Source organism: Semicossyphus pulcher, unplaced genomic scaffold (genome assembly GCF_022749685.1).
Source record: "Semicossyphus pulcher isolate SPU_LCO1_2020_fin unplaced genomic scaffold, fSemPul1.0.p SCAF_9, whole genome shotgun sequence".
NCBI lineage: Eukaryota > Metazoa > Chordata > Actinopteri > Labriformes > Labridae > Semicossyphus > Semicossyphus pulcher.
The window spans coordinates 26,116,387-26,130,009 of record NW_027211770.1 but is presented as its reverse complement, the minus strand read 5'-3'; the positions used below and the strand labels follow the sequence as shown (position 1 = coordinate 26,130,009).

The following is a 13,623-nucleotide window of genomic DNA, read 5'->3' as shown; positions in this document are numbered from 1 at the left end:
GTGAGGGTCACAGTAAGGGTGCCACCAACCGTATGCTGCCGGTAGTTACTTGTCGGCTGTTGACAAGGGAATCCGTGATGGCCTGTAGAGGAAGGCCGACCATGTTAACAAGCCCGTATAGCCCACATATGAATGGATCTCTGAAGTAGCGTATAAATTAACATGGCATCTGCTAGAACCGGCTGCATGTTGTGTTCAAAAAACATGTCAAATCTATTATATGTAATCCTCTCTTTCTAAGGCGTAAAAAAAGATAAATGCAGACAGGATGGTGGTGGTTTCTTGCAATAAGGAAGTCCAAACAAATCTGGCCTGCGCTTATCGAAAATATATGTCCTTTGCATACAAAATGAAGAACGAATTTTCCATCTGTCTGGATTATCTGCATAGGAAATGGAGCATATTCTGGTTAAATGTGGTCTAGTAATGCGCCCTACAGTAATAGTAGCATGTAGCCCCCTGAAGCAAAGCTGTAGCATGTGTACTTACTATTACTTTCGAAGCGCTCAGTCAAGATAACAGTGCGTCCTCCGGATGGGAAAGCCCAATGTCGGATTATTTGGTAAAAATATGCATCTTTGCAACGATTTTATGGCTGTAATTATATGGCTATAAATGTGCAAGCTGCTCCGTTCGTAAACAGACTGTTAGAAAAACAAAACGTATCTTATTCGGGCTTCTTCCATGTATTGCAGTTACGCATGGCAAAGGTAAGAAATGGCAAAAATCCATACAAAAAAATATACATGCACTATATACAAACGCATCCCCATAAACGACGAAACACCGATTCACCACACTCCCCTCCTTTTTTTCCTCTCCCCCTCTACGATCTTGAGCTAATTCACGACGTCATGATGGAGACGCACCGTGCGTAACAGTCCCTCTCTCACGCATTTATCGTTTTTTTTTTTCTCTCCAACCCCTCCTTGTCAAGATGAGACACGCTCAGGTCCAGGCACACAAAAGCAAAATATCATAATGAATCTCACGAGAAGGATTTGGGTTTCTGATAAGCTTGCGGGTTTATCCCACTGTGAATGATTATATGACGGCGGGAGGACTAGACACGGATGGAGGTGCAGATATGGCGCTGTGGTATTAACACTGACTACTTTGTTAAGCCTTTTTTCCTAAGCCCTTTGGAGTTAAGTCAATGAAGCAGCAGTCTGTCATTTCTACAACACTGGTCATCTATTAAATCAAAGTCTGTTGACTCCTTCATTTTCTCTTTTTGTGTCTTACCCTCCGCTCCTCTTCTTGCCATCTATTCTGAGATCAGCATCCTGCTTCATATTTATACATCTGCTGAATAATTGAAGGAAGGCTGGGGAAGACATAACCTCTCCCTGTGTCGCTCATCAGCTCTCCTTGTATCTGTAAGACAGAGATTCACATCCTATCCTCCGTCTTAACACACAGCCACACAAAACAAGGTATCAAATACATCTAAAACAACATATGGGAATCAAATAAGCCCAATAAGTATGATCAGGTTTATTGATTATATGTATGACAATGCATAAGTTGGAAACAGTGGGACACAATTCACATATGCATTTAAAAGGGGTGAAGCTCATTAGTTAAGACAGGAGTGAAGTGGAGGTGTTTCAGGTAAACTGCAACAATAATAAGGATTCAAATACATAACGACGACCTGTCAGAATCCAGAACAGCTGTACAACAGAGTCAAATATTTAAATCAGAAAAACACATGTAACTGTACATGTCAATATTTTCCAGCTTTGTAATAATTACATACATTTACAAGTCAGTTCTTGACTTTTGCAACTCACACTTTGACAATCAAAGTACAATATCATAGAAGCAAATACAGAACCAAACCAAAAAATAAATTCAAGTCAAATCGGAACCAGTGTCTGGGCGATCAGATGATTAAAATGTTTATAAGATAATAAAAAGGGCACTCAGTTTTTCTTTAAACGGTTCTTAACAGAACTACAGATGAGCTTACAATGAGTACTACTCATGCTAAATGTGTTGCTTGTTCAGTGTCAAGGCACACTTCAAATAACAACAAGGGCATGTTTTTTTTTTTAAAGGCCAACAAAAGAGGATTGCTGCCAAAGAAATACACTTGTACAAATGTAAACAATATCCAAATCACAAGTTTGGGAAAGGCTTTTGCACCAAAGGACTCCAGCATGACAACACAAAAAAGAAAACATGGCTGAGCATTATCATCCTTGCTTTAAACAGTGTCAGTGTTCCTATCAGCATATAACCCTGAATACATGTCATAAATATCTGCTTAAATAGCCAACTAGGAGTGCATGCTGTCGGAGTGGAAAGAGTCGGAGTCTTCATCATCTTCAGACTCTTTTTACTGTTTTTATCAATTCAGGAATTTTCAAAAAACGCATTCTCTCGTGCCAAAAAATAACAAAGCACCACTTGCAGCATGTTACTCAAAATAAATATATGAAATGTGAATCCAAACATGCTTTTAACTCTGCACAGACAGAGTCCTTTTTGTCATTCTTCCGTTCACACGAACTTGATAAGGGTGGATATATAGGAGTGTGTATGCACAGACCCTACCTCCTTTCTACCTGTAAGCAAATCGCTGATAAGGCTCGACACAGCTGGGGGGAAACAATGGAGGGATTAGTTTTCACCAGTCTCACCAAATTAGATCAACGATTAGCCTGGGAAAGAAAGAAATGATGCCTTTTTGAAATATTTCTGTGCGAGCAGGGCTTTTCATCTTTCATCGCCGTTTCTTCATGCTCAGGGAACAAATGCTACCCGGAAGCCCTCACAGGGGAGTGAAGATACGGTTTACATGTCCTGGGGGGTTGAAGCTCTTAAGATGCAAGTAGTGTTCTAACTAGGCTGCAATGTTACCTATTGATCGTTACAGCTTTAGAATGTCAGTCAACATACACATGAGCTTATTTACACTAAGTATCATACACATACAACTGCAGCATAACTCTAGTTTTACATTTGCAGCTAGTTTATGCTCTTTACTTTGGTTGGTACCTATGTGTTTGGGATGTTAACGCTAACATCTAGTTTTTTTGATACACATATTTTACTTTTGCAGCATTATTAGCTGACATATCATCTACAGCCTCACAAACTGAAGCTTCGGTGGTGCTGCTTGTGAAACTGCTGCTGGCGCTCTTTGGCAGACGTTTCCATCAGCTTGTCTCTTCTATCAATCACCACGCCTCTCTCTTTCTCCCCCTCATCCCCAGTTACGCTCCCTACATCGCTGAGGTCCCCGAGGTGCTCGATGGAGTCATATTTCTCCAAGTCGGAAGCGATGGTCTGCAGGCTGAACACCGACAGGGAATCCGACCCCGCCCGCTCCCTCTCCTTTTCATTCTCCTTCTCCTTGTATTTCTCCACCAGGTTGGCTGCTGCTGCATCCACTCGATCTGTTCCTGTCGCACCACCACAGCAGGCCCCGCCTTCTTGCTTGACTCTGATGTCAGACTCTGCTCCGACAGGAGGACTCCGCCCTCCGCACACAGTGGGGCGGCCTCCCCCGGCCTGGTCCCTCCCCCTCTGAGCGTGGATCTGCTCACTGATTTGCTCCAAGTTTCTCAGGGCGATGGAATATCGGGTCTTTACTTTGGCAACGTGCTGTTCCAGCTGCAGCACCTTGGTCTTGTTCTCCTGGAGTCACAGAGGACACAGCAACTTTCCTCATCAGTTTCAACATTGATTTAATGCCATAACCTGCCAGTGACCTCGAGTGAATCCATAAGTTACAGAATATATTACTGCATTTTTACCAACTCAGCAACATAATTACAACACAACTACACAAACATCTGATTATTTTCCTTGTGAGAATTAGAAAGTGGAAGCAGCAGAAAACAAGGTACTCTTCACAGAACATTTAGCATTATGCATCATCACTGGGCTCTGTACGTCTGCTTTACCTCCAGTATGTGGTTGAACTGTGCCTTGAGCTCAAAGTAAGGTTTGGATTTCACAATGACTCTTTTCAGGGACTTTTGCAGCATCTGAACCTTAGCCTCAGCCTCCTGACAGGCATGCGTGACGCGCATGTGTTCCCTCTCGCTGCGGAGTCGCTCCTCCTCGGCTTCGTTCACCTGTGAAAAACACACCGGAGCAGGCTGTTAACCACACACACACACTAACACACAGATCCAGGGCCAGCAGGTTCGTGAGTGAGAGGGCTGCGACTCTTTTTTCTGAAGTTTTTGCCTCTACTGAAACTTTTACAAAAACAAAACAACAGAGGGGCCAGCCTCCTAGTTCTATACCACCTCTCTGTGGAACTGTTGAGGTTTAAGTGAATTTCAGACATTATAATTTGAATTTACGGATCTTAGGGAGTAGTAGTTGCTTAAGGCGTCACATGCCCATGAAACAAACCAAAATCTCAGATCGAACTGGATGCAATCAAGTCAAGGATGTTTGCAAAAAAAGAGGCATTATTTTTGGTTCTGCTGAGTTAATTTTGATCCCCTTTACTGTCCATTATAACATCCACGGTGTAGAGTGCAATGCTAAAACCGTTCATGAGCCAAGTATTTATAAAAATGCTGTAATAAACAACTGCACTCATTAAGCATCTTGTTTTATTGCTATTGCTCTTTGGAGATTCCAGTAAATGTTTTATCTAGCTGTTAAACAAGCATCATCCAACAACCTACTCAACCCAGGTCTGAAGTCTTTTAAGCATTTCTTTATAACAAGTGTGCCTCCTTCTCTTTGTTACCTTGGAGGTAGCATGGTTGAGCATCTCCTGCCAGGTGGGGTCGAGAGTGTTCTTGCCATCAGCCATCAAGCCCTGCTCAGCCACGTACACCATCTCCCTGGCAGCTGTGTGCATGGAAACCGCTCTCTCGTAGCTCAAAGCTGCCTTCTGGGTCTCCTGCTGAGCCTGCAGACAGAAGACAAACTTTTACAGAATATAGGGGTGAAATGTGACAAGGACAGGAGCCCCCTAATCGGTTAAAGTCTGATCTCAGTCAAAATGTATTTGTTACGATTCAAACGATTCAATCCATCAAGCCAGTACATGATTAAATAGGTCATACTGTTACTCAGATTAGTATATTTAACGGTTACAGTTTTCCATCATGCAAATCTCATGTATCTCGTTCCCAATAGGAAAAAAACAAGTAAGTCGTATTAAGATGTGTGGGGCTCCAACCTGTTAGGACGGATTGCAGTCTACACCTGGCATTAAAAACCCTCTCACATGCTTACTGGTGGCAAGTCGTGATCAGAGTTCTAATCCCTAAGATTTACTTTTTTTGTTGAAACTGAGATCTCTGCAACATAAAGGAGACGGGTGTGTATGGGATTAATAAAGCTATATGCACACTGATGACTTTGAACAATCCTTCAGTGCAGTCAGGCAGGCATTTGCAACACAAGGCTTGTGCCGACTGGCCGTGGGTTCATTGATCATTGATTGACAGTATTGATAAGACAGTTTTTTCCTACGCCAATGTTAAACTTACGTCCTGTAAAAAGTAACATGTTAAAGAAAAGCCTCAGGGATTTGTACCCCGCTGTGCATTCAGATGAGTTTCTGGTGGAACCGCATTTCCGCCCACTAAGCCCGTTAATCAGCACAAATGACGAGTGAATTTCAAATCCTTATTTCCAAACCAGTTAGAGGGCTCTTTTGCATGGATCTGCCACCTCACATCTACATTTTCCGTATGCTTGCTTCCCAAAAGTGTACTCTGCTCTACAACACTATCTAATGTAATTAATATTATTTGGAATGCGATATCAAAGACTGGATAATAATAATGTTAAAGGAACATAATGCTGCTGCACCACTGAAACACACTTTTTAAAAGAAGCCCTTGTTTGAATGGGCAGACATTGCTTTTATGTTTGAATATTTTAAATAAAATGTTTACTCTTTTCTAAATTGTTATTGACGCAACTTGTATAGCTTTTAAAGAGCTTAAGGGTTGGATTATTTGAAAGCCACCCTCAAAATTATTATTCAGAATTTTAAATGCAAACTAAATCATGAAAAATGTATTGTAAGCAGGTATGTCACTGCTCCCCCACGCTCTAGCGATTGGTGATCCCCTATCTGCAATCTCAAGGAACACTGATTAGACAATCTGAAAACCAACACAATCACTGAACCTTTAACACTACTGACCAACACCAAATAATGTGTAAACAATCAGATCCCATTTTTTTCTACAATGTATTCTGGGAGATACTCTGTTAATGAGATTTCTCCCGCCCCTCAAGCTCACTTAAGGCGTATTTTAATGCTAAATAGAAACAGGAATAAACCGTGAGGTTGTATTTGCAGGTCCAAACCAAAGCAATGAAATACAATTCACCCTGACACATGATTGTTTTTGGTTAATTTGGTAACTTCCCACCGACCAATCACAAACAAAACAGGCAAACAGTTTTCTCTTAGATCTGATCAGAGCTTTTCTTTCAGACTCTCTCGAAGGCCTTGCTTATACTGTGGCTCAAACTTTAGGTCTTTAAAAATCTTGCTTCTAAATTGTATTTCTGACAAAACCATTTCTTAAAAGAGCGTACATAATACAGTCTACCAAATAAGAAACAGAAACATTTAAAACATATCGGCCACATGTTACATTTTTTTCAGACATACATTTGCGTGTAAATACCTCTTTTGCAAGGCGACGAGCTTCATAATAGGGCCTTGCCTTCTCTATGCAGCCACCGAGCTGAGAGCTCTGAGCATTTAGCTTCCTGGCAGACTCTGTGAGAATCTTCCGGTATCCTGATCTGGCATCCTGGATGGTCAATGCATGAAAATGAGAAGATTAAATTTACCTGTAATGGAATGACTAAACTATTCGATTTCACAAAGGAATATGACTGTATGTGAGCGTCAAAATATCAGCACTAATATATTTTCCATTTTAAGAGTTCAGTCTTTGATATTGATTAGACGCTCCTGGGTAGACTACTAAAATATTTAACAACAGAGACAGATTTCTAAGCAGTTCCCAAGGTGGTAGTAAATGTTCATTTCACATTACTCATGAGTTCTGTTTTGTTAAAATTAAAGTACATTTTTAGGCCAAATTTTTCAGTCATGTGTGGGAAGCAAAAAGTCCCTAATTGAGTGGATTGTGTATTTTAACTTACATCCAACTGCAACTCTAGTCTGTTTATTTCTGCACTGGCTTCATTTAGATGCTCCAACTCTTCCTGTGGGAAAACAGAAAAATACTGCTTTAGGTCATTAAAAACAGCTGGAAACAATAAATCTAACACATAACCCCTCATGAATTCGCTGTAGTTTAAATTTCAGGTAATAGCATTACATTTAAATATAATAACGCTTCAATTTTCCATGTAATGGCAATACAGGTGAGGCAATAACTGGTGCTAGAGCAAAATGTACTTCATAAGTATGTAACTATGATGCCCATGTGATAGCACAGACCTTTGTTCTGAAAACTGAATTTGCATAGATAAAAAACAAATCACAATAAATTATCCAAATGTTTTATAACAACACATCGCTGTCTTTCCGTTAGGCGTATACCTATCCAATCCAGTCTTCCCCACCCCGGTACCGTTATCAATGATTACAACCTGGCTGATTAATATGTGAACCTAGCTTGGTGGGTGTTAAATGGTCACATTTAAATAAAACATCAGGCTCTCGTACCTGGATTCTGGGGTCCAGTTCCTCCTCGTAGGGGCTGTGCAATTGCTCTCCCACGGATTTTTGTTTCTCACTTTCGCCGTCCTCGCAGGTGTCCCTGAGCGCCGTCTCTAATGGGTTTCCATTAGTATCGGCTGCTTTGACTTCCTGCTCCTCCCCGCCAGGAATAACCTCCCTCCAATCCCCCGCATCTGACTCCCCGGACCCGGCGGGGCTTTCTCGCAAGTCACCTGGCTCCATTCCAGGCCTGTCAGTTTCGCTAGCTGCACCGTTAGCTCAGGTTGAGATGACAGCTAATTCACCCTCAAGACCGGTCCTATTAACAACAGTTTAATTATATTTAACAGGCTCAATCTGTCAAATAATTCCAGTGGTGGTGAGTGCTGTAGAGTTTGTAATGTGCCATATCAAATCACAACGACACACGAACCCACTGAAGCTAGCCTCGCCTGCAGCCTAGCCTAGCACGCTAACAGGCTAACGTCTTCAGTGAGAATTTAACGGTTCCTTTAGAGCAGAATGGCCTATGCAAACAGCCATCACGAAATGAAAAGTAAAAGGAGGCACATTTGCTTTGTACCCCCGCCATATACGGTCTATTCTCCATTTCTTACCGGTTCTCCATTAGTTCTGCTAGGCTAGCTAGCTAGCGTTTTCGGTCTCACATCATCATTTCAAGTGAAGTAAACAGAGGAGCGTTAGTTTGTAAAGGGACGTCCAACGTTTCGACCTGGACGGCTTCCGTAGACACCTCTCAGCATCACCGAGATACAATACTCCTGCACTTTCACACAACATGTTAAACACATAACTACTCCTATATGTAAATATACGTTGTTTTAAGCAGGTTTTAAAGTATATTTCTCTGTTACCTTACAAATATTTATAATTATATAAAGTCATAGTATGTACAAGTATATAAAGACAGGCTTTATAACACAAGCATCACAACAACTATGTGATCTCAATTCTCTGTCAGTATCCACCCTCACTCACTACCTATATATACACTACCAGTCAAAAGTTTGGACACACTTTCCCATACAAGTGAATGGGAAAGTGTGTCCAAACTTTTGACTGGTAGTGTATGTATGTGTATATATGTATAAGTACGTGTATGTATGCATATATGTATATTTTTTCTGCGCAATTATTTTTTACATATATAAGTAAAGGATGCAAATAATGTACATATATATTTTATTATTATTAGTTATTTTTATTATTACTTATTTATTTCTTATTATTATCGTTGCTATTATTGTTTGTTTATTCATAACTGTTTTTTTTCAGTTGTTGTAACAACTAAATATCTCCCAATGGGAAATCAATAAAGATGATCTTATCTTGTCTTATATAATTTGAAATCAAGTCAAAGAGATTTTACACAAGTACTACCCTGCTAAAGCTATCAACAGTAATATCTTCCTATTTGTAAACAACAGTTGTGAAGTAGAAACTATCAAACTTAGTTTTTATTTTTAGGAGAACTTTGGAAAAAAATATTTAAAAAGATATCAAACTGTTTTTCTCTTTCTGTCTGGATAAAATCTGATTTATGTCTCAGTAAATATTTAATAATTGGCTTAAAAGTTTATCCACCTTTTCTAATTTGAAAGATACCAATTTTAAAACTAATTTGGTATCTATTGAAAACTTAAATATTATAAATAGGAAAAAATTATGATTATTTAGACATCACAAACGTATTCCAGTTTTTACGTAGATCCCAAAAGTTTTTATTTTATCATTGTTCTTTCCCTACACTTTATTTGTTAGTCAATTTAATTTATTTTTGTGTTATCAGGAACATGTATATTCCAATGCATTATGGCTGCATTATAAAATTATGTCTTTGAATACTTTGGGAGATATTTTCAAATTTAAAATTATGTTATGTAGGTTTGAATGTTTGACTGCGCTGACTGAGTTTGTGATAACTCCCTACGTGGATATAGCAATGGGTCAAACCATAATGCATTAGTTAATATTAACTAATAGCATGGGTATTTTCTCTAACCAAAAAGCGAGTCATTATGAAGAAACATTGTGTATTGTTTTTTTTTATTCCAAAAATATACAAACACACAGATTTTGTAGTTTGCAAGGTAACAAACCTGCAAGAACTACTTCCATTGGAGAATCATTAAACAAAATAAATTGACATTAAAATGTAAGCAGGAAGAACTGATTTTCATAGAAGACATTAACACTAAGAATCAAATGAACGATTATACTGCAGTTATGACCAGTCACCACTGCCATAAACAACCATACCACAGGTTATGTTTTCATATTTGTAGAGGACATAAACATTTCACATAGGCTACCAGAAATTGAAAATAATTTAAACAACAGCGGCAAACTATGTCATTGCATTGAATGCATTAATGAACATCATGTGCACAATTAGCATAGTATAAAAAATAGATCTCAGTTTTGTCCAACAAACTGTTTAGGCAGTATCCTACACTGTAAGAAATGTTTTGGAATAATGAAAAAGACCTGAGCGGCATTGGCAATAGCCCCAACACCAGAAAGAGCAACAATCCATTCTGCATTATCAAGAGTTATTAAACAGACTACCTATCATTCAATCAAAGAGAAAGTTTAAACATCAGTTTTTGGTCTGAAATGCTTTCCCTAACAGGCTTTTACAAATAGGCTACTACACATTGGCTTTTCTCTGGCTTTTCAGCTCCAGGTAGTATCATACTTGGTCCATCCTCGAGGAGGAGCCAAGTAGATTCTCCGTCCTCTTGACATGAAACTGACAACCCCTCTGTATCCTGCCCTCGGCACTCCAGACTTCAAGTCATCCATGATTCCCAGGTTTTTGGCCATCACTTTGAAACTGTCTTTACTAGAGTACTGAAGGCGGTAGGGCCCTTGTCCTTTTAACTGCCCCTGCTTAACATCTTCATATGTCACCACAGGAGCACTGTAAACTTCCTTCTGAAAGTTTTCTCTGTATGTATCCTCTTTCAAGTAACTCAGGTCTATCTTGGTAAAAGGCACAAATTCGGTATTTAGTTTAATGTAGCGCAGGTACTTGTCATAAAACTGACCTAGACTCACACCTTGACGGCCAAAGGTCAGAGTTCGTGAGATCTCCGGACGGATACAGGCACGGTTGCGCCGCTGCTCTGGCTGACGCATCCAGTCATCCCAGAATGAAGCAGGCCACTTTGGCTCCAGCTCTTCCCACACCTCCTTGAGGACCATCCATCCCAGACCAGGAAAGAAGTCTGTCCGGTAGAGCAAGTTAGCCTTCCCAGGATCCACATAGCCATCTCTGCCATTGTCATTCCAGGCTGATACACACCACAGGCTGGGATCAGCTTGCAGGAGTGGCAGCAAAGCTCTGAAGTACTCAAAGAAGTCTGGCGCCACCTAGAGTAAGAGATGAATAATTTAATTTCAAGTTTAAAAAAAGGGGGAAATCAACTGTTTTAAGGATATGATCACTTAACAGCTATGAAATGTGGAACCAATGCAGTTTTTTTTAAATTGACATGACAAAATTAACATCTAATTTATCAATAGGCATTTTGAATCACAAGTAATACTTTAATAATTAAATGAAGCCACTTAATGCCACTAATGGATGATATGATTACCTCCAGATCATCCTCTACAATCACGACAGAGGAATGAGAGAGGGTGTTGAACACTTGGTTGAGAGCCCAGCGGTAATGCCTGGAGATTTTGTAGTAACCCTGAAACTTCTTGTGCCCTGGTTGCACAGCGATATCGGACAGGTCCGGCTGTTTCAGGTGAGTTACTTTATTTCCATATGACTGAATCACCTCAGCAGTCTCGGCATGTCCACAATCCTGACTGACGATGATTGGGTAAAGCTCTGCTGAAGGACGTAGCTCCAGGAGTTTGTCCAAGCAGCGCCTCACAGTGACCCTGTTACAGGCGATAACCAGGATGGGCATGACAGACTGATGTGGGTCAGCAACCTTTGGTCGGTCTTTGATGGATGAATCCCACAGTAATTGGTGATTCTGGATCTGCAGTAAGATTTTTTTCTGCATTTCAAGCTCTGCTTCGAATGTGTCTGCCATTCGGAGCACATCTCCCACCACATCATTGGTAGGCTTTTCAGCCAACTCGCTCTGCTCTCGGCCAGGCTCGTCCGGCTGGCCAGTAGGGGGTCTGCCCCACAGCAAAAGCACCAGTATGGCGTTCCAGGTAATAAACAGGAACGTACCACAAAAAATGACAGAACCTCTCTTGCGGAGCATGGCCCAGAAACTCAAAGGGGGGAGGTTGGATCAGGGGGACAGGATCAGTATAGAAAGACGTGTCCTTATTACAGACAAAAGGAATGGGATATGGGAAGGGTGGCCTGTGTACATCACAAGTGCATGATCAGAGATCTGGAGCCACACCTTGCTGACTTTTTGTGCAGTGACAAAAGTTAGAAGGACACAAAACAGTGTCGCTGGAGGCAAAGGTGGATAAAATATGACAAAGGATAGGACGCATATTGGAGTACGGCTTTGATTCTGGTAGATCTTCAACTTTCACTTCACTCTTCCATCTGAAATAATGAGAACATAATGTACTATTAGGGGAAAAAAAGACTGCAATAAAAGTGACAGGAAATAAGATGTGAGGAACTGAATCATGATAACAATGAAACCAGGAAATCGAGGCATGTTTTAGTTCATTTGAGTTTCGAGAGAAGCTGCCTTATGTGAACTGTAGTGATGATTCACCCAAACTGTGCCTGATCGATTTTTTCTTATCACCTGTGGCTGCATCGTAACATAAGCTGAACTGTGTGTTATAAAGACAGATTTACAGCTAAAAACACAGACTTCCGACTTGGCATAACTCTCTGCTTCTTGACGGACAGGTTTTACTCGACTCGACTGTAAATACTGTAGCTCATGGAGGAGCGTGTTGAAATTAGCCCTTACCCTGTCAGTGTGAGGACTTATTCCTCTTGTAGCCATTTCTCCGCCGGTTCTTCGATGACAACGGTTAAAGTTAAACGACAGGAGCCGATCAGCCTGGTAGATCCGGAGTAAAACTGTTCCCCTGCTAGTTTCCCGGCTACTAATGGAACTTAACGCCGCTTAGTTTGTCTTGTTTCTCGCAAGACTGGACTAGAAGGAGGAGGAGGAGAAAAAAGTAACACGACGACTTCCGGGAGCGGGCAGACACCGGAAGTCCCGCCCTAACTGTCACCTTGAGAAATTACACAACACTTCGACGTCTAGCAGCCCTCAGTGGAGCTAATTATGCACCTTGTGATGTCTTTATAAAGATTAAGTAATATATTATTGTCTGCCTTCACAGACTGTTGCTTTAAGATATAGTTATGAAAGACAAGGAGGCTAAAAAGGCTAAAAAAAAGCAATTTAATAGGGACATAGCGAAGGTAACAAGGTGTTTTTTTTCCTGCTTGAGCTACAATAAAGTCTATGTGATTTGCATTGGTCTCAAGGGAGGAAAGGCAAATGTGTTTTGGTTCAATGAATAAATTTTCCTATCACTTTGTCTACCAAGAAACAAACACTCCATAATGAGGAAAGAACTCAGTGATGCTGTGGCTGTGGTGTTTCTCAGCACCAAGGTACATTTAGGCCTACTTGAGTCCTAACTTTACTTAACATAAAAGGAACACATTTCGGGAAAATACATGTTTTTACATGTCGACAAACATAACCCCTACCAATACCTTCAACTCAAAACAAACACTTGTTTCCTTGTTTAGCTAAGACAGTATGTACAAGGAACTAAGTTTAAAATACAACAGGTTTATGAGGTTTATGTAACAAACTACGATTCCAGGTAGTTTGCAACTGGTTCCTGGCAGATTCCCTCATAATACTGCTTTAAATATTTAAATTGTTGTTTTACACTTTGGTATTTTAACTCATTAAACAGTTTAGACAAAATGTATTAATTAGTTAGCTTTAAAGGTGCAGGCAGGTGGATTTAATGTTCGGACAAAGAAG

At 40.4% G+C, this 13,623-nt stretch overlaps 3 protein-coding genes across 3 annotated transcripts in view; all 3 read right to left on the bottom strand.

The window, feature by feature from the left end:
• gabbr1a (gamma-aminobutyric acid (GABA) B receptor, 1a) overlaps positions 1-1,023 on the bottom strand; it is an 87,503-nt gene extending 86,480 nt beyond the window's left edge. The window contains exon 1 of the mRNA XM_069655652.1: positions 490-1,023. The gene's annotated coding sequence lies outside the window, so the exon portion shown is untranslated. The remainder of the gene's footprint in view (positions 1-489) is intronic.
• Positions 1,024-1,488: 465 nt separating this feature from the next.
• sh3bp5la (SH3-binding domain protein 5-like, a) lies at positions 1,489-8,344 on the bottom strand. Its single transcript, XM_069657058.1, has 6 exons — positions 7,649-8,344; positions 7,120-7,182; positions 6,633-6,761; positions 4,724-4,888; positions 3,918-4,091; positions 1,489-3,648 (listed from the first exon to the last, which is right to left on the bottom strand). The coding sequence occupies exons 1-6, from the start codon at positions 7,883-7,885 to the stop codon at positions 3,100-3,102; spliced, it is 1,317 nt and encodes a 438-aa protein (XP_069513159.1). The 5' UTR covers positions 7,886-8,344; the 3' UTR covers positions 1,489-3,099.
• Positions 8,345-9,721: 1,377 nt separating this feature from the next.
• Positions 9,722-12,753, bottom strand: mgat1a (alpha-1,3-mannosyl-glycoprotein 2-beta-N-acetylglucosaminyltransferase a). The gene is made up of 3 exons (XM_069656325.1): positions 12,580-12,753; positions 11,266-12,197; positions 9,722-11,038 (listed from the first exon to the last, which is right to left on the bottom strand). The coding sequence occupies exons 2-3, from the start codon at positions 11,896-11,898 to the stop codon at positions 10,340-10,342; spliced, it is 1,332 nt and encodes a 443-aa protein (XP_069512426.1). The 5' UTR covers positions 11,899-12,197; positions 12,580-12,753; the 3' UTR covers positions 9,722-10,339.
• Between the last annotated feature and the right edge of the window lie 870 nt (positions 12,754-13,623).

Coding starts and splice junctions, on each gene's coding strand:
- mgat1a (XM_069656325.1), bottom strand. CDS start 11,898: ATGCTCCGCAAGAGAGGTTCTGTCATTTTTTGTGGTACGTTCCTGTTT. Junction 11,039..11,265: donor TTGTAGAGGATGATCTGGAG/GTAATCATATCA, acceptor CTCTTACTCTAG/GTGGCGCCAGACTTCTTTGA.
- sh3bp5la (XM_069657058.1), bottom strand. CDS start 7,885: ATGGAGCCAGGTGACTTGCGAGAAAGCCCCGCCGGGTCCGGGGAGTCA. Junction 4,092..4,723: donor TCAACCATGCTACCTCCAAG/GTAACAAAGAGA, acceptor TGTTTTTCACAG/GTGAACGAAGCCGAGGAGGA. Junction 3,649..3,917: donor AGTTCAACCACATACTGGAG/GTAAAGCAGACG, acceptor CTGTGACTCCAG/GAGAACAAGACCAAGGTGCT.